Here is a 16,753-nt window from a genome sequence, read left to right on the forward strand (position 1 = left end):
TGATTGTAATAATTATCAATTTATAAAGTGGGCTTGGTTTATGGCCCGTTCCCACCCCCATGAGATGTATCCCTATTTTCCATGGATATTTATTTGTAAATATTAGTATAGTGGATGATCAAGATTGGAAGATGGTGGCCATGATGATTTTGAAGATCGAAGACATGTAAATATTGGAAGCTTATGTAATAGTTGCATTTGCATCCCGTGCATTTCCCTAGGATTGGACCTAGGCCCGTGTTTAGCTCACACGGTCCGTTAGTATTGGGGCGATTGATCATCCTTGTTTGTTTACTGCTTATAATATATGCATGATATGTTATAAATAATGAGTATGTGCGTTATTATTATAATAACAAAATTGCATGAATCCGGCAAACATACAATCAAACATGGCGAGATTTTAAATAAAATTAATGATGAGACCTTTCAAAATTAAAAACCCTCATTTTGAATAAGATTCAAAATTAATATCAAGTCTGAAAAGGAGAATTATAAATTTGTTTATAATTTCCTTGTCTTCCATCGACAAATGGGTGCATGACGAATCGCTACCCGTACTCGGGGCTCGGCTCATATTATTGGGGGGGCCCTTAGTACCGGAAAGCTATGACATCCATTTGACATAGTGATGTGAACTACGTGGAACTCCCATGACTTCGGCTCATATTATTGAGGGAACTCTTGGCGACCGTCCATTAAGGTTCAACATCGATGGGTAAGGCTTGACACGTAAAGATGAACGACGTCATATTATTGGGTCCTAATCAAACGTGAGACAAAAGTTTACGTAGAGGGTTGCATTGTGATGCAATTGGAAACTACCTTTTAGGAATTGTGATTGGCTGATATTATTCGGGATCATAATTCGCTAATTGGACCTTACGTACCTATTGAGGAAAGGAGTTTCCCGTTTTCACTAGAGGGTAGTGAAAGATGTCAAAACAGTGGGAGTCAACATTTATAAAGTTAAAGTCCACACTTTATATCTTACTAAATATTTTAAAATAGTCATTAACATTTATCTGTTTACTTTTCAGTACTATTTAACGATGTCTTCAATTCGCAATCCGCTTTCTGCCATACTCGAAAAACATGTGTTAACCGGACCTAACTACCTCACTTGGCTAAGAAACCTGAAAATCGTCTTGAACTCGGAAAAGATTGCATATACACTGACTGAGTCGCCCCCTGATAAGGCTCCGACTGACTGCACTCCTGAGGAATTGCAGACCTACAAGGATTGGTGTGACCATGACTTGAAGACCAAGTGTTATATGCAGGCTTCTATGAATGATGAGCTGCAGAGGCGTTTTGAGGGTGCAAAGAGTGCTGCTGACATTCATTTGCACCTCAAGGAGCTCTTTGGTGAGCAGACTCGGCCTCTTAGGCATGCTACCGTCAAGGAGCTAATCACTTTGCGCATGCGAGATGGGGCCTCGGTCCATGAGCATGGCCTAAAGATGATTGGACTCGTGGACAAGCTTGTTGGCATGGATTTGATATTGCCTATGGAGTTGACCACCGACGTGTTGCTGTTATCGCTGCCTAGCTCATTTGATCCTTTTGTGGTGAATTTCAATACGAACAAGATGGAGCCGACCCTTGAGGAGTTGGTGAATATGCTTGTGACTTTTGAGTCCACTATCAAGAAAGAGAAGTCGGTTCTTTATGTGGGTTCTTCATCTGGTACGAAGACCGATCCACGTGGGAAGGGAAAGAAGCGTTCTTTCCAACGTCCCAAGAAGAATGTGCCCTCGAAGAGGCAAGCTCCGAGTCCTGTTGTGGTAGCCACACCAGTGAAGGCTAACAAGACTGTTGACGTTTGTCATTACTGCAAGAAGCCTGGACATTGGAGGCGTAACTGCAGGGAATATCTTGCCCAGAAGGGTTCTGGAAAAGGTATGTTCTATATTGAAGTAAACATTTCAATTAACTCTACTTCTTGGGTATTGGATACCGGCTGTGGCTCACATCTCTGTAATGATTTGCAGGTGATGGGAAGAAGTAGAAGGCTTAGAAAAGGTGAGACCTTTTTGAGGATGGGCAATGGAGCAAGGCTTGCTGCCAAGGCCGTAGGAGATGTTTACTTGCTTTTGAACAATGATTTTAAGTTAATTTTGAGAGATGTTTTGTTTGTACCCGACTTGGTGAAAAACATTATTTCCATTTCTATGTTGGACAAAGATGGATTTTCTTGTTTATTTAGCAAAGGTGTTTGCAACATTTACAAGAATGAAGGTTTAGTTGGTACTGGGAAACTTGAAAACGATCTCTATAACTTAAAATTGAAAGATATTCCACTAAACAATGTCCAAGCGATAACAACAACAAACAAGAGAAAACAAGATACTCTAAATTCGGCACAATTATGGCATGCTCGATTAGGACATATTTCCTTAAGAAGGATGAACAAGCTAGTGGGAGTTGGCATGTTTGATATGTCTGATATTAATGCTCTCACGACTTGTGAATCCTGTCTAAAAGGAAAGATGACCAAAATTCCATTTAAGGGCCATGTGGAGCGAGCCAAAGGGTTATTGGATTTGATCCATACCGATGTGTGCGGTCCGCTTAGCATCACCACTAAGTATGGACATGCCTACTTCATCACCTTTACCGATGATTTCTCGAGGTATGGGTATGTGTATTTGATGAAATACAAATCTGAAGCTTTTGAAAGGTTCAAAGAATTCAGAAGCGAAGTAGAGAATCAGTTGGGACGAAGCATCAAGACACTTCGATCGGATCGGGGTGGTGAGTACTTGAGTGCCGAGTTCCAAGAGTATCTAAGGGAGAATGAGATTCTCTCGCAGTGGACTCCGCCCGCTACACCACAGTTGAATGGTGTTTCGGAGCGTCGTAACCGGACTTTGATGGACATGGTTCGGTCTATGATGGGGTTCACGGAGTTGCCGCCATCCTTTTGGGGATATGCGCTTGAGATAGCGGCACTGTTGTTGAACAATGTCCATACAAAAGCAGTTGATAAGACACCATATGAGATATGGATGGGTAAGCCACCCAAATATTCATATTTTAGAATATGGGGGTGCACTGCTTATGTGAAGCAGGTAGTGGGAGATAAATTGGATAGTCGATCCATTTTATGTTACTTTGTGGGATATCCAAAGAATTCTGTTGGATATTACTTCTATCATCCCCAAGAAACAAAGGTATTTGTTTCTAGGAATGCAACCTTTTTGGAAAGGGAATTTCTATTGAATAGAAAAGGAGAGATGATAGAAATCGAAGAAGTTCTAGAGACACCCACTGTGGGGACCCGGGCTCTAACTCAATTCTTTTGGGATTTAATTGGATCTTTGTTCGAAAATGTGGGTCAAAAATTTGCTTTTAACATTTATTCAAATGTATAATCAAAACATGACATATCTTTATAATAATTAAACAGCATCAGGTACATACAAGTCTGTTCGTACAAGCATACACTAGTGTTCAAATAACAACCACAACCATAAGTAGTACAAGTATAGTAGGAAACACTAGTAATCTTCCACGCCCGAGATCTCCACGCTATCATCAATCTCTCATCTAGCTCGAGACCCAGATCCTGCCCCACCTGTTGCCATGTACACATACAGACACGACAACAGCCGGATAACTCCGGTGAGAACATATCCCAGTATAAAACATGGATGTATGCAATGTAATAATCATGTACAAGAGCATAGCATATATCAAATAACATTACTGCAAATCTAAACATATAGAAGAATACAAATCTGTATTCAATATTTACATCTTGACTCGACTCTTTTCTAATCTAGGGATCCCGGTGTGAATAAGACGGTCTGTCACCTACACAACCACTCGGGGCAACGGTACGTCTTATTCCTAGACTTCGGTCAACTCTGTATCGAGGGTCTGCACATAGAGTAAATCTACTCCTATGCGTCGATACACCGAATCGTCTAGTGTTGGCCAATCTGCCAATATCTCCTATCTCAGGACTCGAATCTAAATCAATAAACAAAGCATTACATAATCAAATGTAATAACAATCTAGTATGTGATTTAGGGAAACTCGTATCAAATCTAAATCGAGTTGTGCAATCCCGAGACCACATGAATTATACCTTTCTTGTCGAATAGTCGGTGTCGTAGTCGAAGTCTCGAGTTCACAATAGCCAATACAAATCTGAAATGGCATAAACAATGTGCACTTCAGTCATATACATCTCAAGCAAATCAATATGCGAAGCTGAAATCGGTTTCAATACAATTCGACGGCGTAACGACGTAGTTCTTTGATACCGATAATCTCACAACAATATACTCACTCACCATCACCTCATAATCTCATCAACCCCTCAATACACAAGCTGAAATCTATCCAATCTTAACATAATACATGCTGAAAGTTTGAATAATGGCATACGGTTTCCGAAAATTAATCCGATAACGAATATACCAAGCTCAAAATATCAAGAACACATATTCTAACTCAAATCTGAATTTCCCCAACATATATATTTCGAAACATGCTGGAATTATATAAGACTTACATCTCCTTATAGCTGTTGATGCAAGGAGCACAAATCTTAACTCAAAGTACAAATCGGATAGCTAAATCACTCAAAATCCCCAAATCAAAGATCAAAAGAAATGAAAGCTCATCCCCTTAAGTTCTCTCGGCTCTTGTTCTGAATGAAAATGGAAATGAAGACACCTATCATATATTGCATGCAAGGGACGAGTGTTATTGTTTTTCAAATGACACGCATGACCGCGGGTGCGGTACCTCAAGAGCGCGGGTGCGCTGATGCTTCGGCAGCCCATGCATTTTCTGAATTTCGATCACCGCGGGTGCGGCTCTTGCACGACCGCGGGTGCGGTCTCACCACCGCGGGTGCGTTCTTGCTCGCACCGCGGGTGTGGTGTTGCTTCGCACAAATCCATCACCTTTCTGTCACATACAACGCGGGTGCGGTAGTCTTAGCACCGCAGGTGCAGTGTGGCTTCGGCCATGCTTCACAATTCCAATCTAAATATCATGCATTCTCATGGCTTCAAGTCTAACATTAATAACAACCGATAATTCTCGAGCCTTACATTTCTCACCCTCTAAGAAATGATTTCGTCCTCGAAATCGCATGCCATTCTACTAATGCAAGCATATACAGAAATATTAAAATCAAACTAGCCAAATACTTACATCAATTGAATAGCTCGGGATGTCTCTGTCTCATATCAGATTCCGTCTCCCAAGTTGCTTCTTCGATGCCATGACGACTCCAATGAATCTTCACAAGCGGAATAGTCTTGGTTCTAAGCTGTTTCTCTTTCCGATCAAGAATCTGTATCGGTCTTTCAACATAGCTTAGAGTCTGATCCAACTCGGCTTTGTCAGGTTGAATGACATGAAAATCATCTGGCATGTATTTGCGCAACATCGATACATGAAAAACGTCATGTATACCGGACAGTGAAGGAGGAAGAGTAAGTCTGTAAGCTCGATCGCCAATCTTCTCAAGAATCTCATACGGACCGACGTATCTAGGAGACAACTTTCCTCGCTTGCCAAATCTGACAACGCCTCTGAAAGGTGAAATCTTCAAAAATACTCTGTCTCCCTGCTCAAATACCAACGGTCTGCGTCTGACATTGGCGTATTTCGCTTGTCTATCCTGTGTTGTCTTCATTCTCCTCTGAATGACCTTCACTTTCTCGGTCATCTCACGAATCATATCAGGCCCTAACTCTGGTACCTCAGAGATATCATCCCAGTACAACGGAGATCTGCACTTCTTTCCGTATAAAGCTTCGAACGGTGCCATCTCAATGCTAGTCTGATAGCTGTTGTTGTATGAAAACTCACACAACGGCAATGAATCTTGCCAACTAGTACCAAAGTCTAGTACTACAGCTCTCAGCATGTCCTCTAAAGTCTGGATAGTCCGCTCTGACTGTCCGTCCGTCTGAGGATGATAAGCAGTGCTCAGGTGTAGAGTCGTACCCAAAGCCTGCTGCAAGCAGTGCCAAAAGTGAGAAGTAAATCGTGGATCACAATCTGATACGATCAACTTGGGGCACACCGTGCAATCTAACGACCTCTCTGACGTAAATCTCCGCCATCTGATCATGTCTGTAGGTCATTCTGTACGGAATAAAACACGCTAATTTGGTCAGTCTGTCTATCACAATCCAAATCGCTTCACAGCCCCGCGAAGATCGAGGTAACTTCGTTGTTACTACTTAAATAATAATTCACCCAAGTGTAGGTTGTCTGCAAGTAATATATTTCGTAAGTACGAGATCGATCCACAGAGAGGTTATTTTGAGTTTAAATTTATTAATTTATAGATTACCAAATGCAAGACTGAAGTTTACAAATTATAAATATTGTCAAGGCTTGAGGATTTATTCTTGGTTTATGTAATATTGTTTAACTAAAAGTGAAACAAAAGAAACTACCATAAATAATGGTTCCAAGAAAATTAAACACACACATAATCTAATATAGTTCCCACTATAGAAAATACCGAATTAACCGATATTTTATATATGGTACCTATGATTATAATTATAACTATATAAATAAATAATTGCATAAATTAAATGTTAAATTAAATCATTATATTTCATTTAGAACAACCGGCAGAGCCACGCTATTGCCTAAATAAAATATATTGATTTAATAAATTAGTTGCGGTAAAGTAAAAGTTAGTTGCAATAAAGTAAATGTTAGTTGCGGAAAAGTAAAAGTTAGTTGCAAGAAAGTAAATGTTAGATGCGAAAAATAAAAGTTAGTTGCGAAAAAGTAAATGTTAGATTGTTAGATGTTAGTATTAAGTCATAATATTTCATTTAGAACAACCGGCAGAGCCACGCTATCGCCTAAATGAAATATTGTGATATTATTATATAAATATACATATATATATATCTATATATATATAATAATAAGTGATGAAATATTTATTGTATCAAAATTAAACAACAAATCAAGATAACCACTTTAATGGTATCAAGCATTTGATGTAAATTGATAACAACAAATAATTCATTTTTATACCTACAATAAAAATAAGTTAGCTAAATGAAAAGAGATAAAGAAATAATATACAAAATATAAACAATCTTACTTCACCAAGAATGCATCCTCTTCACCTTGACATAATAGATTTAGCTTGCCATGAACTTACTTTTGATCAACACTAAAATATCACTCATAGTTGAGAAAATGAAAGAAAATATATTTAAACTTAGAACTTTGATACACACTCACACTATATTTTACAATGAGATAGAATGATTCTCAAGCTAGCACAAGGCCTCTATTTATAGGCCAAATGAGAGAAAGAGTCAAAAATTCTATTAATGCCATGTAGTTGTAATAGTATTCTTTGTCTCCTCAACTCCAATTCCATGTCCCTTCTTTCAATGCCTTGTTCCACGACTTTTCTCACCACTTTGACTCTGATTAAGGCCACAAACATGTGGGGAATTTTGTGTAGATGAGTTTGGCCACTTGATTCACCTCATTTGGATAAATATTGAAATAGTTATGAATTTTTTACTAAATGATGGTCATAGTAAAAGTAAATGTGTCCTCCTTTTGATCTTTGCACAATTTGATCATCTTAATGAGCTTTTTAGGCAATCATGTCTTCTGCAAAGTTGTAAATAACTTCTCAAGGATTCCAACCATGTTTGAGTCACCTCCATTTGAATTTTCTAGCTTGAGTTATCATTATTTTACCAACACGTAAAAAACCTGAAAATAAAACAAATTTAGTAAGGCATTTAAATATAAACAAACAATACTAAAATAACATAATTTATAATTTTAATGAAACTTAAAATTTTAAAATACAGGTTTTAACATATAATAAATTATTAATTTTAAGTTTCATCACACCCCCACACTATCTTATTACTAGTCCCTTAGTAATAAAATTTATCGGAAAGTCACAACCTAGATTCTTTATTCCTTTTATATATTCAAATACAAACATATTCATTAAAAACAAAATCATATACCGATTTATATATATATATATTCGTTTAATATAATAATATATAATTAGATGTGTTTTTATTCTTATTTTCACATAATATATAAAGTAACAATATATATATAATTTTTAAATTTCTAAAAAAATTTATAATAATATAGTCAAAAAGATAATTCACACCACCCACCATAACATGTATAATATCAAGAATATTATTGTAAAAACCTCAACTCCATATAATCTTTCAGGTCAAAATGTTTACGGAATAGCTAGTTTTCACTCATGGAGTTGGAATGAATATTAACTCTCATCGAAAAAGGCCAAGTATTAAAGCAGACAATTAATTAAACTAATATTGAAAACAAAATAGGAAAATTTACAAAGAATAAAATCCCTTTTTTTCTTTTTTCTTTTTTCTTTTTTTCTTTTTTTGTTATTGTTTTTTTTTTTTTTAAATAACGTGACTGCAAAATTTTACAATAACATAAAATTTTCTATTCAAACATTCTACCATAAATATATATATATATATATGTATATATATAAACATTTATATAACGGATACATCCGATTTCCTTTGGAACTTATCTAGCACAAACAAATCTTCTTCTTTTTTTTTTTTTTTTTTTTTTGAGAACATTGATTGATGTTTTTAGAACACATTGATAGTACATCAATCAAATCTAAAAAAAATTTACACTGAATAAAGTATTTTGCAGTCCGTTATTTATTTACTTCTTTTTTTTTTCAATAAATATTTTTTTTTAGGGGATTTATATTCTTGTAATAAACCATTTTTTAATAATCAATAAAAGTTTATTAATTGTTTTCTCATTTCTCACCACTCACTCACAAAAGATGTGTGAGTATATATTATACTTTTACAAAAGAATTCTTTCAATTATACATGTTAACAACCATACAAACCATATCTTTTAACTATATTCTCATAAAAATTTTAGAAATTATTTTATTTGAAAACACACACAATTATATACATATATGTAAATAAATAAACACATCTATTATATATTTTATATTAATTGATCAAAATATATATGTATATAAATTGGTACATATGAAAACTAATTTTTCTTGTAGTCTGTAATTTGAATATAATGAATATTAAAATCTAGTGTATTGCGATTTTCCGATAATTATTAACTAATGTGTCTCAGGTGCATTTTACTAACACCTTACTCGACATTGAACTAAAAAGTATTATTATTATTACTACATATTTTTATTTTTTATATAATAAAAAAAACTAAGAAGAGAAGAAGAAGAAGAAGAAGAAGAAGAAATTATTCATACCTTAAAAAAAAAAACATTAAAAACATACCGTTGAATCGCAAGTTTAGCATCACATGAATTTTCTTTTCTTACTCTTGGATGTTGGCCAATTAAGTTGAGATAAGAATGGATCTGGTTCATGACTAAATCCTTGCAGTAAATCAATAAGTTCACCTTCACTTGTAGCAGAAACTAACATCCTTCGCGAAGCTAATGAAATAAATCCCTGTTCCACAACATCATCAAGAAACGATAACAGTTTATCATAATAATTGTTAACATTTAACAAACCAATTGGCTTATTGTGGATATTTAATTGTGCCCAACAAACAGTATGAAATATTTCTTCCAAAGTACCGAAACCTCCTGGCAGAGCAATGAAAGCATCTGAATGTTCAATCATTTGAGTAATTCGTTCATACATGTTGTCCACTTGCATTTCTTCTCCTATTGTTGGTCCTGTAAGATTGGCTAAAGTAATCGGAATAATGCCTAAGACTTCACTTCCACCTGCATGCGCAGCTTTTGCAACTTTTCCCATGAGGCCAACTTCACCACCACCATATACCAAATGAATCTTTCTTTTAGCAAGTGTTATTCCAAGCTTTTCTGCTACATCTTCATAAATTGAATCTTTTCCTGCACTAGATCCACAAAATACACAAATATTTTTGATTTTACTTACCGTGGACGTTGACATGTTGAGAAATATGTTTTCTGTAATTGTTAGATCACAGCATATGAATTTATAAACGTAACATGCCAAAAGTCAATATTTGAACAGGAAATTATTATTATTAAAAGAAAATAAAAATGACAAAATTAAAACAAATATATACAGCGTAGTTGTGATTGTGGCTCACATCTTCCTCTGATTTTACGTTCAGTAACGGCTTCAACGCCTTCTATGAGTCGAGGATATGCTTCCCATCCAATTTTCTTATAAATTGGCAAACAGGGTCTTTTAACGTCAGATTCCCAAGACGAAATTGTGTATATTTTTACTTATCTAAATAGATATGCGTTACTACAGTAGGATCTTTGTAAGGCTGATTCCACCGTCCATATTGATATTCCTCCTGTTGAAATTGCCACCATAGTTTAAGAAGTTCATTTTGCACGTACCCACTAGAATGCGTATCAAGAACCTCTAGAAAATTATCCAAAGGCTCTTTACTCAGACCATTCTTAATGAATAAAATTTTATCTTCTCTATTCATTGATGTCATTCCAACATTTTTGCAATTTCCTTTACAAGTCCACCTTGCACATTTATGACATCCACCTATACGTTTAGCTCTTCGCTTTTTGGCATATGTGCTTTTACCAAATCCTGGCATATGTCTTATTATTAATTCACTTGCTTCCCCAACCAATCGGACTTTTGCTTCAATTATCAAACGGATATCATCCGGTATGCCATATAACATCATCAACCTTAGCCGCTCACATCTAGCTTTATAAATTTTTTTCAACGCATTATCAGGTAAACAAGCAAAATATTTACGAAGATTCATAATACACACATCCATATTATTATTATTATATATATTTCAATTATTTTGGGAAAACTGAAGAAACCGACTTAAACAGTCACGGAGTACCGTTATCCGCCACTTAACCGGGAAATGAACTAGAATCTGCAAAACAAAATGAAAATATCAAACAGCTATTGTGGATCATATAAAGGCATAAACTCATCATTAAGAATTTCATTTTCTATAAAAGGCTTAAGTCTTTGCCCATTAACTTTAAACACGTCATTATTTTTAGGATTTTCAATATCAACAACACCATGAGGATAAACAAATTTGACTATAAATGGTCCTGACCACCTCGATCTTAGTTTACCTGGAAATAAATGCAAACGAGTAAAGCAAAACTTTTTGTCCAATTTCAAATGACTTTCTCATAATATTTTTATCATGAAAGGCTTTATTTTTATCTTTATAAATCTTTGAATTTTCATATGCATCATTTCTTAATTCTTCAAGTTCATTTATTTGCAATTTTCTTAATTTAGATGCATCATCTAAATTAGTATTAAATGCTTTAATTGCCCAATAAGCTTTATGTTCTAGTTCAACCGGTAAATGACAATGCTTACCAAAAACTAACCTATATGGTGACATCCCTAATGATGTTTTAAATGCAGTTCTATATGCCCATAATGCATCAGTTAATCTTAAAGACCAATCTTTTCGATTTGGATTAACTGTTTTTTCTAAAATTTGTTTTATTTCTCTATTTGCTAGTTCAACTTGACCATTACTTTGAGGATGATATGGGGTAGAAACTTTATGTGTAATGCCATATTTTCTTAACAAAGAAGAAAATGATTTATTTATAAAATGACTTCCCCCATCACTAATTATTGCTCTAGGTATTCCAAATCGACTAAAAATATTTTCTTTTAAAAATTTTATAACAACTTTATGATCATTAGTTCTACATGCAATCGCTTCAATCCATTTTGAAACATAATCAACAGCGACTAAAATGTACTTATATCCAAAAGATAATGGAAATGGACCCATAAAATCTATCCCCCAACTATCAAATATTTCAATAATTATGATTGGATTTAAAGGCATCATGTTTCGTTTTGAAATTGATCCCATCTTCTGACAATTTTCACAAGATTTGCAAAATAAATGCGTATCTTTGAATAAAGACGGCCAATAAAATCCACATTGTAAGATTTTTGTAGCTGTTTTATTGGATGAAAAATGACCTCCACATGCTTCAGAATGACAAAATTTAATAACATTACTTATTTCATTGTCGGGTATGCATCGTCGAAAAATTTGGTCAGGACAATACTTAAATAAGTAAGGATCATCCCAATAAAATTTTTTAACTTCTATCAAGAATTTATTCTTATCCTGTGAATTCCAATGAGAAGGCATTTTATTTGTCACAAGAAAATTTACAATATTAGCAAACCATGGCATAATAGTAGCATAAAACAACTGATCATCTGGAAAATTTTCATTTATTGGTATTTCATTATGAGATGATTCAGTCATTATTCTAGATAAATGATCGGCTACAACATTTTCTTTTCCTTTTTTATCTTTAATTATAATATCAAATTCTTGTAACAATAAAATCCACCGTATTAATCTTGGCTTAGCATCTTGTTTATTTGATAAATATTTTATGGCAGAATGATCGGTGTAAACAATAGTAGTAGAACCAATTAAATAAGATCGAAACTTATCTAATGCAAATACTACTGAAAGTAATTCTTTTTCAGTAGTTGAATAATTTATTTGGGCACTATTTAAGGTTCTACTAGCATAATAGATTGCATAAGGTTTTCCTTCTTTTCTTTGTCCTAACACAGCTCCTATAGCATAATCACTTGCATCACACATTAATTCAAATGGTAAAGACCAATCTGGAGGTTGTAAAATAGGTGATGTAATTAAAAGATTAATTATTTTTTTAAAAGAATTTTCACATTTTTGAGTCCATTCGAATTGTGTATCTTTTGTTAAAAGATTTGAAATTGGTTTAGATATTATGCTGAAATTTTTTATAAACCTTCTATAAAATCCTGCATGACCCAAGAATGATCGAACTTCTTTGACCGTTTTTTGTGATGTTAAATTAGAAATAACATCAACTTTGGCTTTATCAACTTCAATTCCTTTTTCAGATATCACATGTCCTAAGACAATCCCAGATTTAACCATATAATGACATTTTTCCCAATTTAAAACAAGATTTTTTTCTTCACATCTTTTTAATACTTTTTCTAGATTTTTAAGACAATTTTCAAATGAGTTTCCAAAAACAGTTATATCATCCATAAAAACTTCTACATATTCTTCAATCATATCACTGAAAATACTTAACATGCATCTTTGAAAAGTAGCCGGAGCATTGCATAAACCAAATGGCATTCTTTTAAATGCAAAAGTTCCGAAAGGACAAGTAAAAGTAGTTTTTTCTTGATCTTCTAATGATATAGGTATTTGATAATACCCCGAATACCCATCAAGAAAACAGTAATAAGAATTTCCTGCTACTTTTTCTAAAATTTGATCTAAAAATGGTACTGGGAAATGATCTTTTCTAGTTGCATCATTTAATTTTCTATAATCAATACACATACGCCAACTAGATGGAATCCTAGTTTGTAATAACTCTCCTTTTTCATTTTTTATAACAGTGATGCCTGACTTTTTAGGTACTACTTGTGTTGGACTTACCCATGTACTATCTGAGATTGGATAGATAATTCCAGCGTCTAATAGTTTTAATACTTCATTCTTAACAACTTCTTTCATATGTGGATTTAACCTTCTTTGCGGTTGTTGATACGTTTTAGCATTTTCTTCCAAGTGAATTTTATGTGTACAAATTAAAGGATTCATACCTTTTATATCTTTCAAAGTCCATCCAATTGCATTTTTATATTTTTTAAGTAATTGAATTAAATCTTCTTCTTGATTTGGTAGAAGAGTGGAAGAAATTACAACAGGAAATGCTTTATTTTGACCAAGAAATACATATTTCAATTCTAATGGTAAAGCTTTTAATTCAAGTTTTATATTATCATCTTCTTTAAAATTATTTTCAGACTCCAAACTTTCTACTGAAAAAACTTCACATTGTTGATTTAAGTTTTCTTCTTGTATATTTTCTTCCACAATTGTTTGAATTTCATTATCATCTTCATTTTCATTTTCATTAATACTTGGTTGTTTACATAAATTAAACACATTAAGTTCTAGAGTCATATTTCCAAAAGACAATTTCATTATTCAATTTCGACAATTAATTAAAGCATTTGAAGTTGCTAGAAATGGTCGTCCCAATATTACTGGAATTTCATTATGTATTTCTATTGGTTGTGTATCCAAAACAATAAAATCTACTGGATATATGAATTTATCAACTTGAACCAACACATCTTCTACAATACCTCTAGGTATTTTGATTGACCTATCCGCCAGTAAAAGAGTAACAGAAGTGGGTTTTAATTCCCCTAAATTAAGTTTTTCATAAACTGAATAAGGAAGTAAATTCACACTTGCTCCCAAATCCAACAAAGCTTTTTTAATTTTATTTTCTCCAATAATACATGAAATTGTTGGACAACCAGGATCTTTATATTTTAAACTAGAATTGTTTTGAAGAATAGAACTTACTTGTTCAGCCAAGAATGCTTTCTTCTTCACATGCAATTTTCTCTTCACAGTACATAAGTCTTTTAAAAATTTTGCATAGGAAGGTACTTGTTTAATAGCATCTAATAATGGAATATTTATCTTTACTTGTTTAAAAACTTCATAGATATCAGAATCACTTTTTTGTTTTTTTATAATTTGTTAATGCATGAGGAAATGGTGGAGGTTTATTTGAGTCATTTACTATTTTAGATGATTTATCATTCACCATATTATTCTTAGAATTTAAGGTATCATCATTCTCAAAAGTATCAAGATTATCATCCTTACTCTTTGATTTTAAATGATCATTGTTTTCATTAATATATGGATCATTAACTATTTTACCACTTCTAAGGCTAATAACAGATTTTATTTGATCAATTTTTTCATTTTTTAATTCTTGATTTTGATTTTTAGGATTAGGTTGAGGTTGAGATGGAAATTTTCCTTTTTCATGAATATTAAGTGCAGATGCAAATTTCGCAAGAGTTTCTTTTAAATCATTCATAGATTGACTGTTTTGAATATTGATAGACTCTTGCTTTTGGATAAATGCATGAATTACATCTTCAAAGTTTTTTCTTGGAGGTGTAACATAAGGAATATAACCTTGATGATTTTGGTTATTTTGAAAATATTGTTGTGACGGTTGTGCATTATTATCATTCCTCCAACTAAAATTAGGATGATTTTTCCATCCCGGATTATATGATTGTGAAAAAGGATCTAGTATTGGTTTTTTATAATTGTTAACATAATTTGCTTGTTCATGGAGACATTCTTTAAATGAAGGTAATGTTGGACAATCTTTTGTAGCATGATCATGTGTATCACATATATGACAAACAATTTCTTGAATACTTTTTAATTGACCACTCTTTTTCATTTCTAATGACTCAATTTTTCTTGCTAAAGATGCAAGTTTAGCTTGAATATCTACATCATCTTTGAGATTATAGATACCACCCCCATTTGTTGAATTATTGTTTTTAGTTGTTGGTGGTTCTATTGTACCTATATTATCCCAATTTTGAGCATTTTCTGCTAATGAATCCAAATATTCCATAGCTTCATTTGGGTTTTTATCTTCAAAAGTTTCATTACACATGAATTCTATCATTTGCCTATCTTTAGGTATAAGACCTTCATAAAAGTGAGAAACTATTCTCCATGTTTCAAAACCATGATGTGGGCATGTATTAAGTAATTCTTTATATCTATCCCAACATTGATAAAATGTTTCTCCTTGTTTTTGAGAAAAAGTTGTAATTTGTCTTTTAAAAGAGTTTGTTCTATGGGAAGGGAAAAACTTTTTGAGAAATTGTTGTTGCATTTCTTCCCATGATCTTATTGAACTTGATCTTAAATTTTGTAGCCATGTTTTAGCTTTATCTTTTAAAGAAAAAGGGAAAAGCTTTAATCGAACTATATCCATGCTACAATTTTGATCATTATAAGTGTTACAAACTTCCTCAAATTCTCTTAGATGCAAATATGGATTTTCAGAATCTAAGCCATGAAAATTTAGTAAAAGTTGAATAATTTGAGGTTTAAAGTTGAAATTTGATGCGTCAGGAGGAAAAACTAAACAAGATGGGGCACTAGTTCTAATAGGGTTCATATGGTGCCTAAGTGTTCTTAATTGATCATGTTCTTGATTATTATTATTATTATTATTATTATTATTATTATTATTATTATTATTATTATTATTATCATTATCTTGATTATTTGAATTATCATCCATGTTTAAATTATTTTCAGATACTCGAATAAGTCTACCACTTTTTTTTCGACTCCAAACACTCATACAAGTAAAAACACACAATACTTATAAATAAAACATAAATAACAAATATAAACTTAATTTATACCTCCCCGGCAACGGCGCCAAAAACTTGTTACTACTTAAATAATAATTCACCCAAGTGTAGGTTGTCTGCAAGTAATATATTTCGTAAGTACGAGATCGATCCACAGAGAGGTTATTTTGAGTTTAAATTTATTAATTTATAGATTACCAAATGCAAGACTGAAGTTTACAAATTATAAATATTGTCAAGGCTTGAGGATTTATTGTTGGTTTATGTAATATTGTTTAACTAAAAGTGAAACAAAAGAAACTACCATAAATAATGGTTCCAAGAAAATTAAACACACACATAATCTAATATAGTTCCCACTATAGAAAATACCGAATTAACCGATATTTTATATATGGTACCTATGATTATAATTATAACTATATAAATAAATAATTGCATAAATTAAATGTTAAATTAAATCATTATATTTCAT

At 32.9% G+C, this 16,753-nt stretch overlaps 1 protein-coding gene and 1 non-coding gene across 2 annotated transcripts; one reads left to right on the plus strand and one right to left on the minus strand.

Annotated features, from left to right (window-relative positions):
- Positions 1-9,324: 9,324 nt before the first annotated feature.
- On the minus strand, positions 9,325-10,883 carry LOC140837799 (cytokinin riboside 5'-monophosphate phosphoribohydrolase LOG3-like). The gene has a single exon (XM_073203906.1). It carries the CDS (start codon positions 9,970-9,972, stop codon positions 9,343-9,345), a length of 630 nt encoding a protein of 209 aa, XP_073060007.1. The 5' UTR covers positions 9,973-10,883; the 3' UTR covers positions 9,325-9,342.
- Positions 10,884-15,633: 4,750 nt separating this feature from the next.
- Positions 15,634-15,744, plus strand: LOC140840332 (small nucleolar RNA R71). The gene has a single exon (XR_012119918.1). It is a non-coding gene; the product is annotated as a small nucleolar RNA R71 (small nucleolar RNA).
- The last annotated feature ends 1,009 nt before the right edge of the window (positions 15,745-16,753 follow it).

Source organism: Primulina eburnea, chromosome 8 (genome assembly GCF_022965805.1).
Source record: "Primulina eburnea isolate SZY01 chromosome 8, ASM2296580v1, whole genome shotgun sequence".
NCBI lineage: Eukaryota > Viridiplantae > Streptophyta > Magnoliopsida > Lamiales > Gesneriaceae > Primulina > Primulina eburnea.